Source organism: Dermacentor andersoni, chromosome 10 (assembly GCF_023375885.2).
Source record: "Dermacentor andersoni chromosome 10, qqDerAnde1_hic_scaffold, whole genome shotgun sequence".
In the NCBI taxonomy this organism is placed as follows: domain Eukaryota; kingdom Metazoa; phylum Arthropoda; class Arachnida; order Ixodida; family Ixodidae; genus Dermacentor; species Dermacentor andersoni.
The window spans coordinates 6,068,137-6,080,966 of record NC_092823.1 but is presented as its reverse complement, the minus strand read 5'-3'; the positions used below and the strand labels follow the sequence as shown (position 1 = coordinate 6,080,966).

Genomic DNA, 12,830 nt, shown 5'->3' with positions numbered 1-12,830 from the left:
GCGTTGATTGGCCCCTGCGTTCCTTCTTTTCCTTTGTGGCGTCCTCAAGGTAGGTGCAGCTTTTTCCAGCTGCCCCCACCCGACGTTGTGCGCATTCCACGTGCGTTGCTGACAATCCCTGCCCTGTCACGTCGGGAGACTGCGTTCCATTGTCACGATGGCGGCCCTGTTCAGCTTATCTTCGGCTGCTTGAAGCCTTTTTTTGCACTGCCTTTCGTACATCATGCTGCATATTTACCTCATTTTTGAGCTCTTCGACCTGTTTCAAAGGCTCATGCTGGAAATCCTCCATTTTCTGTAGCCTAGCATCGACATCTCAGTGACTGCCGATTGACTCGATTTGCTCTCCATTCTCATCCGTCACCTCGTCTGCCTTGAGATACCCCCCGCGCACTGCACGCTTTGCCGTCTTTCTTGCCATGTGTTGCACTTAGTATTTTCTAATGCAAACGCCGAAGCTTCCAGAGCACGTGCTTTCTAGCAAAAGCCGATACGCACAGAACCTAAATCCTTAAAATACCGCAAAGTAATTATCACCAATGTTTTAGGAGCAATAAATGCCGCACAGACACGTGTTCGCACGTGTACAACCACGCGGCCACACTCTCACTGTCCTACCACAGCAGTATTCCCGACACCAATGCTCAACAGTAAAACCACTAATAGCTATGAATCTTGCCACTTCCAAAGTACTATTTAAAGGCGGTAAACATTTAACGTCCCACACGGTTACACGTGCTGAAGTACGTGGCGCGAAAGGACGCTCTGACTATTCTGCAAAACCAAATATACACGAAACACATCCGTGCACATGAAAAATAAGAAAAGAAAGATAGATAATTATTATTTAACGGCTAAAAAACAGCAAATCAAAAACAGTAGCAAGCTCAAAGCGCTTACGGTTTCTTCGCCGCTACCGAGGCCGAGAAAAGCACGTCCGTCCGCCACAACGACCACATCCCTAGTTCAGCACCACATGAAGTCGTTGTACCTGCCAAATGAAATCGAAACTAGCTCGTGTAAAAGTTATTACAATTAAATACTTATGGCGCTCTGAGGATAGGCGGTACGTTTTTTCGGGGTTTCGAGGCCGAGGGCTTTCATTTAAGGGTAAAAATGGTACGTTGAAAATATTATGTCAGCAGTACTGCTTTAAAAGTGTTGCAGTTAATGACAGCAACGTGGAGTAAAAGCGAAGGTCGTCTTTTCTGGCAGGTCCCCACGTGACCCGACACAGCGGCTGATCAAGCGTGTGGTGGCCGTGGAGGGCGACACGGTTCGCACGATGGGCTACCACGAGCGGCTGGTGACCGTCCCGAGGGGCCACTGCTGGCTCGAGGGGGACAACCACGCCCACTCGCTGGACAGCAACCGGTTTGGCCCCGTGGCCCTGGGCTTGCTGGTGGCCAGGGCGTCGCACCGGGTCTGGCCACCGAGCCGCTGGGGGCGCCTCGAATCGCGCCAGCCGGAGCCCGGCAGGCTGTTGCTCGCCACGCCGCGATGACGGTGCGTGCCCGCCGTCCTCACTGGTTTGCTCGGTCTTAACTCGCCGTATGCTTTGAGTTCTTGCTGGATAACGTCCTTTTTTTATGCGAAGCATATTACTAGAGCTCAACCCAGCTCTTCAGGCGCGGCGGTGTCGCCTTCAATGACCTTTAGTGACCCCATGCCATACCACGTGACACCGTGACGTCACGACAGAGGAGAAACGGGGCTCCAACTCGCGCCGTCGCGGCGGTATATAAGCAGCTGCGCTTGTTTCTAGGTGGCTTTGGCTCAACTCTTGCAAGATGGGCTGGGTGGGAATCGAACCAGGGTCTCCGGAGTGTGAGACGGAGACGCTACCACTGAGCCGCGAGTACGATGCTTCAAAGCGGTACAAAAGCGCCTCTAGTGAATGCGGTGTTGCCTTAGAAACGAGCTGTTTCTAAGGCTCAGGCGTGCGTCGCTTGCTCAGGCGCACATTTCGTTGCCGCGCCGAACGCTGCGTTGCTCGACGCTCACCGCGTCCAATGCGGGGCGCGTAGTCGCTGCGCCGTAGCCCATTGTCTTACACCCCTTGGCGGGTCGACGGGAACGGTGTCGCGTTCCACTCTTGAAGGCGAAGCAGAGTAACGCATGAGTTGTTTCTTCGTCTAGCCGAACCAAATATAGCCAAGCAACAGCAGTTCACCAGGCTAAACAGTGGTTCAACAACTAAAATAAAGGCTAGTATGCTTCGCATCCTGGGCTTAACCTTAGCTAAGCCACAGCCATTGTTTTTCGTATAGTGTCTGCCTGGGTAATTTCGATTCGCGTTGCAGCCAAGAAAATGTTTCCAGCAGGAAACGCTGACGTTGACAGCAGGGAAGAACAACGGGACATACCGCGGCTTTGATAAAAGCGATCTCACTTGCAGTAGTAAACAACAGAGGAGCAGTTGTGCTTAAAACAGGCTCAACGGAATCACTAGCGGAATTAAAGCTCGTACATTCCACGCTGCGTATAGCCCAGAAGGTCCACCAGCTCAGCCGACAACGCCAGTGCAAAATCAGCATAGAGTGGGTTCCGGGCCGCAGCGCCATCCCCGGAAACAGTGCCGCGGACTTACTCTCCAGGCAGCCTACAAGTCAAACGGAACCTACCACATCGTCCCTGTACATATACTGACCGCAAACTCCTAGCCCGCGAAAAATCACTTCCGTCTGCAGACACGTGTCTTAATTCCTCCTTGCTCTGTGGCCATCCCTCGAGGACAGACCAGGGAAGATGACGTGATGCTACGCAGGTTTTGTTTGGGTGTCGCCCTAACACCTCACGACACGGGAAAGTTGGAAGGGAAACAGCAGTACTGGTGAAGTCAGCAAATCGACCAACAGCTGCGCCTTCTGCCTTAGAAATGACGAGGCCGTGGCACGTCTCACTTGCTGTGGACTCGCACAGCTAAAACCAATAATAGACGTCGTCATGCCGCTCAAGCCATAGTCAGCCTGCAAGACGAAGATGGCTTACAGACGTGGCTGACCGGAACCGCGTATCACACACTCGTCTTTTCCGTGTGGGAGGCCGGCCTAGATTCCCTGTTGTGAATGGTCGAGTGCGGTGATATTTTTACCCTATCCGCTAGCAGACCTTGAGTTCGTCGCTATAAACACGTTCTTACCACACCGCAAAAAAAAAAAAAGAAATATGTTGGTTTTCCAATGTACCGAAAAGGAGAACTAAAAGCCGCCGGTCTCTGTTTTCTTTCCCGTTTCAAAATTAGGCGTACCAAGAGATATTTGGAATTCTTTACATCCAAACCCCACGGATCGATGGAAGGACAAGCAAACAGACGACACGTGTGGTTGAGTTTCAACTAAACGAGGTTTATATTTTAGGAAACGTCTTGTATACAGGGTGCCTCAGCTATCATGCATTGCGTTTTTTTTAAAGAAGGGACGGGCTGTACTGCACGGGAAAATAACGATGTGCACATTGTTCGCAGTCGAGTAGAGCAGACGCTAATTTGTTGTTCATGCCATTGAATTTATTAAATAATTGCAATTAGCTATTTTTTAATCACTACCCTCAATGGTGAAAAAGAAAAGCTAGAACTGGCATGTTTCAAGGCATGTACTTTTTTTCCCGTTTATTTCTTTCGGCTGATAAAGAAAGCCCCAGAGAAATGAAGGATACATCGCGTGACTCACCGTACGCCCGCATCAGAAAGCAGCGCCCTCGATCACGCTCCACAGCAGCCGGTGGGCGATCCGTCGCACCCGGGCCGTGACAGCGGGGCGCCATGTTGTTGCGGGACGAGTGCCGGCACTTCTGCTCACTGCTTGAAACTGTCCAGTTTTGTTAGCTCTCCTTTCTTTCAGGGCTTCATCAACGTATCGCCGCGTAAACTAGGGAAAAATAAGCGCAATGAACACACGCAAATGGGTGCTTTGCAATATATGTCGAATGCCGAAAATTTACACATTTGCGCACTGCGGTAATCAACGTCATGCGAAGCTATTTTTCACCCGTGCTGGTGATGTAGTGGCTTTTGACGTTGCGCTGCTATACGCGAGGTCGCGGGTTGAAATCCCGGCGGCCACATTTCCATGGGGCGAAATGCAAGAACGCCCGTGCATCGTGCATTGGGTTCAGTAACTGCAAGTGGCCAAAATTAATCCGGACTCGCCCCACGACAGCGTGCCGTCATAAGAATAGCGTACTTTTGGCGTGTAAAAAGCCAGCATAGCGCCACTTTGCGGGTCATGTAGCCGCGTTCGGTTTCTCCGTGGCGCGTCGCGTCCAGCTGGCGCGCTTGTCGCTGGCGAACGCGCGCCGATGGATGGACGGATGTGACGAGCGTCACCTTTGCAACGGGCCGGTCGGTTGCGCCGCAGAGCTCTTGCTTATTATACTGCCTAATGCCCCACCTACATTTAAAAAACGCGATCAACTCCGACAATCAGACGTATTAATGCACGTCTACAATGTCTGCCTCCGGTGTATTTCCACGTCAGATGCAAACTGCAAAAGTTTTGGCTTCGTTCAAGAAAGGAGATAAGAAATTGTTGACAAATTATAGACCAATTTCTATTCTCCCCGTATTTTCAAAAGGTTTAGAAAAAATTATTTTTCAACGCATTTCTGATTTCCTCGAAACCAAGAGTTTTTAACCGATTGTCAGTTTGCCTTTCGTAAAAATAGGTCTACTCAACTTGCCCTGCTTCACAAAAAGAATTCATTTTGGATAATTTTGATAAAGGCCTTCTTACTCTAGGCATTTTTATAGACTTTAGCAAGGCCTTTGACTGTATTAACCACGAGTTTCTGTTACATAAAATGAATCGCTATGGTATTCGTGGCATCGCTTTAGACCTGATTAGGTCATATCTGTGTCATAGATACCAATTTGTGCAAATTAATAACATTTCATCCCAAGTTCAACCAGTTTATATTGGTGTTCCGCAGGGTAGCATTTTAGGCCCTCTTCTAGACCCACTAAGTTTATTTTATATGCTGATGATGCAACCGCGTTGTTTCCTCAAGTAATGCTGTAACACTGCTTACAGTCGCGAATTGTGTGCTTAAGAAATTATATACTTGGTCTATCGAAAATGGGTTAAAAATCAACACAGAAAAAAACTAAAGCAATTTTGTTTCAAGCCAAGAATAAGAATGCTCTCCTGAAGGATGACATTAAACTTGGCTCTTCAAAAATCATGCTCGTGATTTCCATTAAAACCTTAGGTGTTTTCTTTGATCATGACATGTCTGGGAACTGTCATACTAATTTTTTAACAAACAAGCTTTCTCAAGTTTCAGGTCTTCTTTTCACTATTAAACAGATTCCAGAGAAGGTAAAACTTCTGCTCTATAACTCTTTATTTTTTTGCCCCCTAAATTACGGCTGCCTGGTTTGGGGCACAACATCTGCCACTAATATTAATCGTATCTTTCGTCTGCAAAAGAGAGCCATTCGTGTTGTGTGCAAAGTGCCATTTGACTTTCCAACTAATTCATTAAAGACTTGAAGATACTTAAAGCTCCTGATCTCTTGAATTTTCGCTTAGCGTTAACATATGGTAAGGAATGCCAGAAAAACATTAACCACGTCAGGTCTATAGCCAACTTGACACGAAATAGAAGCTATTATGCTACAAGGTTTCCGGAATATTGGTTTGCGCCATACCCACGTACCAACTATGCGAAATAAAAGCTTTCATACACTTTACCGCATTTATTAAATAAGTTAATGAACGATGGCATTGATGTCTTTTCTTGCAATAAAAACAAGTTAATAAATTACTTTGGTGCCTATTAGCCTTTAATCTCTGTACAAGTAGGCTTCTTTTTATTGAGTTATGTATTTTTTCCATTGCCATCTGCTGTATGTACACTTGTATGAGAACGTTTTTTTTGTGTGTTCTTTCTCTCTTACCCTCCCTTTTTTTGCCATGTGTTTGTTTTCTGCTGCTTCTGTCACGAGAAGGATTAAGGACTAGTCAAGTTGCTCTTTTGTAACTTTTTTTCCTTATATCCTCCATAAACTTGTATATTTATGGAAATAAATTCATTCATTCATTCATTCATAACCAAATTTTAGATCCTCTATTGCGAACTTTGCTTTAGTACTTATCAGTTTTTTGTCGTTTCCCTACTTACACCAATCTTCCAATCGCCTCTTACTAATCTCTATTGAGGATATGTTTACTTTTACCCTGCTCCCGCTGAACCCAAGGACTTCAAGAAGGCCAGTGGTGCCTAAATCGACCGCTCGGCATCTAGATGTCAACACATTCTAATAAAACGTGCTCTATCGCTTCCCTACCTTTAGCGCAGCAAGCACATGTTTCTTCTTCCGCCTTATATCTCGCTTTATAGGTGCGTGTTCTAAGGCATCCCGATCTCGCATCGAAAAGTAATGCGCGTTCCTTTGAGTTATCATAAATGTTTCTTTCCTAATTTCGTTTTTACTTCTCAAGTAGCTACTCGTGGCAGGTTTCCTTTCCATTGCCGCCACCAATGAGATTAGCTTCCTAGTTCTTTTCCTCCACTGTAAATCAACCTTTTTCCTGTACAGATACCTGAATACTCTCCCAGTCCATTTACTTTCTTCCATATAAAATTCCTCAGCCGTTCTTCATACTCAATTTTACAGCGAGCTTCCCTCACTTCAAAACTAGTCCAGCCCAAATCACCTTGCACAGCTTCATTTGTAGTCTTCCCGTGAGCGCCCAATGAGAGGCGACCCACTGACCTTTGGTTGCCGTTGAGGCCTAATTGTACCCCTGATTTAACGCAAACAACCGCATTTCCAAAAGTAAGTCCTGGAACCATTACACCTTTCCACATACCTCGGAGGACCTCGTAGCTATTGTATCCCCTTAGTGCTCAGTGCTTCATTATGGCTGAATTTCTCTTCCCCTGTAGTGTTAGGGTTTTTCCTGTTTCCATATATCTATTGCCTTCGTTTATCCGTATACTAATGTATTTATATTCTCTTACCAGAGGTAAGAGAATATAAATACCCTTGTCCTGTATCGCCGCTGTCTGTTCACTGTTTTCATTGAATACCATAACACCTGATTTCCTGACACTAAATTTCAAACCTAAATTCTTGCCTTGCTGTCCACTATATTAGTCAGACGTTGCAAATCACTTTGCTTGTTAGCTAGCAACACAATGTCGTCCGCATAAAATAAACCTGGGAGTTGCTGCTCTATTACTGTACCCGCCTGTTTGTATGAGAGATTAAACCTGATATTACTTCCTTCTAGCGCCCTCTCCATCCTTGCCAAGTACATCATAAACAGCAGTGGGGATAAAGGGCACCCCTGCTTCAGTCGCTTGTGGATATCAACTTTCTCCTAGCTCCTCATCCCTTCCCATTCAACGCGTAAACATCACCGTCCCGGGCGTCAAGAGCAAGCGTCAAACAGCACTGTGTGCCATGCAGCAGGAGACGGCTGCATTGATCTTCGAACATCTACGCGACCGACTCCTAGTGCACACTGACGGATCCGTGTCCAGTGACGGTTCCGCCGCTGCCGCGTGCACGGCACCGGACATTTCTGCGTCTCGACAGTGCCGCCTTCGTTTTCCTGCCTCGTCGACAGTCGCCGAACTCGCGGCGATTGACCTCGCGGCTGACCTACTTCTTCAGCAGTGCGGTGTCTCGTCTGCCGCGATACTGTCGGACTCGCGTGCGGCTCTGTGCATGCTGAGGAAGGACTATGCTGGTCTTCCGCTTGTGCAGTGCGTGGGATCGAAACTGCGCCATCTCGTAAATCAGGGCTGCGATTTGGCATTGTAGTGGGTCCCCGCGCACATCGGCCTGCGCGGGAACGAAGCGGCCGACGCCCTCGCGAAGCAAGCTCTCTCGGCTCGCTTCCCCCTCGCCAACTCCGTCACCCGTTTCGACGTGGCCAAGACGGCGATAATCCTCCGCGCGCAGCACCTGGATCCGCGCGTTGCTGTAGGTACGCCCCCTCGCCTCCTCCCCCGCGCGGGTTTCTCCCGCTGGGACCGCTCGTTTCTCCTTCGGCTGCGCGTCGGCTGCTACAACACGGCCGCCAGAATGCACAGACTGCACGGAAGAGGCAGCCCCGCGTGCTTGGACTGCGGCGAGAAGGAGACGCTTGGGCACCTTCTGCTCCGCTGCCCGGCCTTCGATGTTGAGCGCACTGCGCTCGTGGCATCATACCGTCGTGTGGGACTGCCCTGTGACTCGGAGGGAGCACTTCTCTTTCCGGCAGCCCACCCTTTCATTGTCAAGAAAGTGCTTCCTGCCCTACTTGACTTTTGTTGTGAAACGCAGCTGAGAGCGCGGCTGTAAGCCCCGCATTGCTTCTTCAACCTTCCTGCTATTTTTTTCCGCTTTCTTTTCCTTTTCTCCCTGATCTTTTTTCTCCCCACTCCCCTTTCCCTGTGCAGTACTGTTGAGGTGTCCTCCTCTGAGAGACAGTTACGGCACTGCACCTCTCTCTTCCTCTCCTTTAAAAGTCACTACACACACATTCAACGCAAACGGTATTTTCTAGGTAAATCTCTCTCAAAAGCTGTAGACAATCGTTACCTAAGCCTTCCCCTTCCAGAATATACCACAGAATGTTGCGGTCTACGTTGTCGTAGGCTCATGTAATGTCTAAAAACGCCACATATAAAGGTCTGCTTTCTACTCTCACTCTCGATATTTCAATACACTAAGTAAGAACAAATAAGTTATCATCCATCCTCCTACCTATTCTGAAGCCATTCTGAAGTTCTCCCAAAATGCCATTAATCTCTGCCCATGGAGGGGAGGAGAAAATAACTTTATTGTGCTGAGGAACCCCTCCCCACCCACTCTTGGTTTAGTGGCCGGCAGGGGTCGCGGGCCGCACCCACGTTGGGACGGGAAGCCCGTGAGCCTCCGCCCTTTCGTGAGCCCTCTGGACGGCCCGGAGCTGGGTCTGGTGGTCGTCGCTTTGCAGGGCGTCCACCCAGTCTTCTTCTTTAGTGAACACGGTGCCGCTTAACGCGGAGCATTGCCAGAGCATGTGCGCTAGCGAGCAGTACGATTCGCCACAATCCGGACATTGCGGCTCTACTTCTGGTGAATAACGGCTGAGTCTGCATCTCAATGGGAACGACCCTGTCTGAAGCATTCTGAATATCGATGACTGTGGTCTAGTGAGTTTAGCGTGGGGGAGTGGGAAGGACCTCCTCGACAGCTGATAGTGTGTTGTTATTTCGTTGAAGGTAAGCAGCGGGTCTCGGTGCTTCCCTCCCTCCCCGCCACTTCGCTCGCCACGATCGCCGCGGTGCGTGAGTCCTCGCGCGCGCCGTGCGCCAGCTCGTTGGCGTTGGGAAATTCGGGGTGAACGTCGGCCCCCATGTGGGCTGGAAACCATTTGAGGATGTGATGAACCGCGGCTCCCTCGCTGCCGAGGACGGCCGCCGCTTCCCGGGATATCGAGCCCGAGGCGAATGCTCTGGCCGCCGATCGCGAATCTGTGTAGACGTAAGGACGTTCGGGGTCTCTCACTACCATGGCAATTGCCACCTGTTCGGCCACTTCGGACGTTACCCCCCTTGACCGATGCTGCGTTAATTATCGTGCCATCCCAGCGTATCGAGACGGCCGCGTACCGGTCGCTGCGGCCGTACTGGGCCGCGTCTACAAATGCCACCAGTCCCGGGCAGTTGGCGGTCGATTTCAGCAGTGCTCGGGCCCTCGCCTTTCGGCGCCCCTCGTTGAATTGCGGGTGGACGTTTCTCGGAAGCGGTTCTACCTTGAAAGTGCCCCTGACCGCCGCGCTGAGCGCAATCTTGCGTGCGTTGCACTCTGCCTCGGCATTTATCCCTGCTTCTTCTAGGATGCTCCTGCCGGCCCTGGTGGTCGACAGCCGCACGACCTGTGCTTTGGTCTGCGCTTCGATGATTTCTGATAGTGAATTGTGGACCCCTAACCGATCGAGCCGATCTGTGCTTGTAGTGATCGGAAGACCCAGCACCGTTTTGATGCTCTTGCGCATCAGTGTGTCTATCTTGGCCGCGTCTCTCTTGGTCCATTATAGCGCCGAGGCTACGTAATTTACGTGACTCATGAGGAAGGCGTGGTAAAGTCTGATGAGATTGCTCTCGCTGAGTCCTCCCCTGCGGTTCGTCACCCTGAGGATCAGCCGGAGCATGTTCTCCGTTTTGGACGTGAGTCTCATGACCGTTTGCGTGTTACCGCCTTTAGCCTCAATTAGCAGCCTCAGGATTCTTATAATGTCCACTCTGGGGATCGGCTGGCCGGCACTCGTGTGTAATTTGATTGGTATTTGATCGATCAGCGTCAAATTCCTCATGCCTTGTTTTGACGGCCTGTACAGCAACATTTCCGATTTGCTGGGTGACAGACGGAGTCCCGTTTCCTTCAGGTACTCTTCCGTTGTGTCCAGCGCCTCTTGAAGAGCCTGCTCGACTTCTGCGTCGGACCCTCCCGGGCACCACACCGTAATGTCGTCTGCGTACAGGGGGTGATTGACGTTGGTCATTCTCGTCAGCCGGTCCGAGAGCCCTTTCATTGCCAGATTGAATAATAGTGGGGAGAGCACCGCCCCTTGTGGGGTGCCCCTCGTGCCCAGCGTGTACCAATCGGACGTGGCCTTTCCTATTTTGATCGTGGCTTTCCTGTCTCTGAGGAAGGAGCCTATGTAAGAGTGGAATTTCCGGCCGAGCCCCATCACCGAGATCGTTTCCATTAGAAATCTGTGTTTGACCGTGTCGAACGCTTTCGTTAGGTCCAGGGCCAGAATGTCCCTGGTGGCTCTGGTCATGCCGTCAATTATATGCTTCTTGAGTAGTAACATTACGTCCTGTGTGGAGAGGCCCGGTCTGAAGCCCACCATGTTATGTGGGAAGAGGCCCTCTCTCTCTATGTACCGCGATACTCGGTTATGTATGGCATGTTCGGCCGTCTTGCCTACGCACGAGGTGAGCGATATTGGCCGCATGTTCTCCGCCGCAAGTGGTTTACCGGGTTTCGGTATTAGTATGACCGAGGCCTCTTTCCAGACCTTTGATACTTGTCCCGTTTCCCACACTCTGTTGATTTTTTCAGTGAGCTTCTCGACCGACTTTCCGTCTAGGTTCCTCAACAGTTTGTTCGAGACCCAGTCCGGGCCCGTAGCGGAGCGTCCGTTGAGGCCTTGTAAGGCATACCAAATTTCCGATTCCGTGAAGGGCGCGTCGAGTTCTTCGACCTCTGCCCCGGCGTATTGTGGATAGTCGCCGTCGCCTGACGGGCCCAGTGGGAGATACGTCTCCGCCAGCTCCTTTAGGAACTCGCTTTCCGTTTTGCCCTGCTCCTTTTGCTTTTGTAAAATCCTATCATTTGCCAATCTCTGATTGCCTTTCGATTGCCTGTCGTCTAACAGTTGCTTTAGGAGGTTCTATTTGCGCCCGGTTCTCATTTGTCCGTCTACCGACGCGCACACCTCGTTCCACTGTTGCTTGGAAAGCTCGATCGAGTGCGCTTCGATTTCCCGGTTTAGTGCCGCTACTTTCTTTCGCAGTCTGCGATTCAGTCTTTGCGTTTTCCACCTGGCCGTGATGGAATTCTTTGCCTCTAATAAGGTGGGCCAATCTCGCGTCCATCCTTTCCACGTTCAGTTCAGTTCTCTGCCCATGTTTGCAGCTTTAATTTGATTGCCTGCGTTGCTAGCCTGTAGATTACCGATGTAATGGTCAACGGTCTATACGAGTGAATTCTATTTTTCTCCCCCTTACCTTCATAAATTAAATTCATTCTACTTTGTCGCCAACTGTCTGGTATTCGTCTATCTTCTAAAATTTTTTCCACTCTTTTCATCAGAGCTTCCTTACTTCTTGGTCCTAGTTCATTAATCAGCCTAACGGGAACCTCTTCTAGCCCAGTGGCTGTGCGCTTAGGAATTTTCTCTTCGGCTTTCTTCCAGTTGAAATTTGTCAGCACCAGCTCCTTTTCCATCTGGTTCTCCTTCATGTTTTTTTTTTTGTTCGAATACAACCTCGTCATTGCCTTGGAAAGATTCGGCTGTTATTTTTCGGACGTAATTTAATACCGCGTCCCCTTCCAGTTTGTTTCCATCTTCGCCTAGGATATGTTGTTATATTGTTTCAGACTTGCTGTCTCATAATTTTATGTGGTTCCGAAATATTCTAGGTGCATTCTTCTTTTTCTCACGTATTTCTGACAACCAACGTTCACTTTCACCTTTTATGTTTGCTTGCACCAGTATTTGAAGTAAGCTTTTTCTCGCGGTATATTTCCCATTTACTCGCTACTTCATCCTGCGGCAACTGCGCCTTCTTTGCCTGCCTGTGCTCTCGAGATGATTTCTGTCGTTCGGCGATCGCTTCTCGTATCTCCTTGTTCCACCAGCTTTTCGGTTTTTTTCCCTTTCCAACGAACGTGTTGTTTCTTTTTCCGTATTTCTGTTGTTATTACACTTAGAAGCTTATATATTCCCACTCTTTATTTGGCGATTCGCTAAGTTCTTCCTCGACTCTAGTGACTATATTTGTTATTTGTTCAGCGTTCAAGTTTGGACTGGCCATTTTGCTCTCCTTGCTCTCTTTCCCAACTACATATCCCATTTTCAAAATGATGCGTTTATGGTCACTCCCTATGCTGCTATACCCTTCCTCGTCAATGACCATTTATGTCAACTTATCATGAATTCCTTCTGTCATCAGATAGTGATCAATGGTTGATTGCCGGTTTCCAACTTCCCACGTTATCTGCCCTTCACACTTAGGCCCTGTATTCACTTTAGCGAGGTTATATTGCTCACAAAGATCTAGCATTGACTTCCCGTTGTCGGTATAGCCATCTAAATCCTGTATGTGGGCATTCATGT

At 49.2% G+C, this 12,830-nt stretch overlaps 1 protein-coding gene across 1 annotated transcript in view; it reads left to right on the top strand.

The window, feature by feature from the left end:
• LOC126519721 (mitochondrial inner membrane protease subunit 2) overlaps positions 1–12,830 on the top strand; it is a 46,959-nt gene that overhangs the window by 31,431 nt on the left and 2,698 nt on the right. The window contains exon 2 of the mRNA XM_055065376.2: positions 1,216–1,506. Within this exon, the coding sequence (XP_054921351.1) occupies positions 1,216–1,504 (289 nt within the window). The 3' untranslated portion in view covers positions 1,505–1,506. The remainder of the gene's footprint in view (positions 1–1,215; positions 1,507–12,830) is intronic.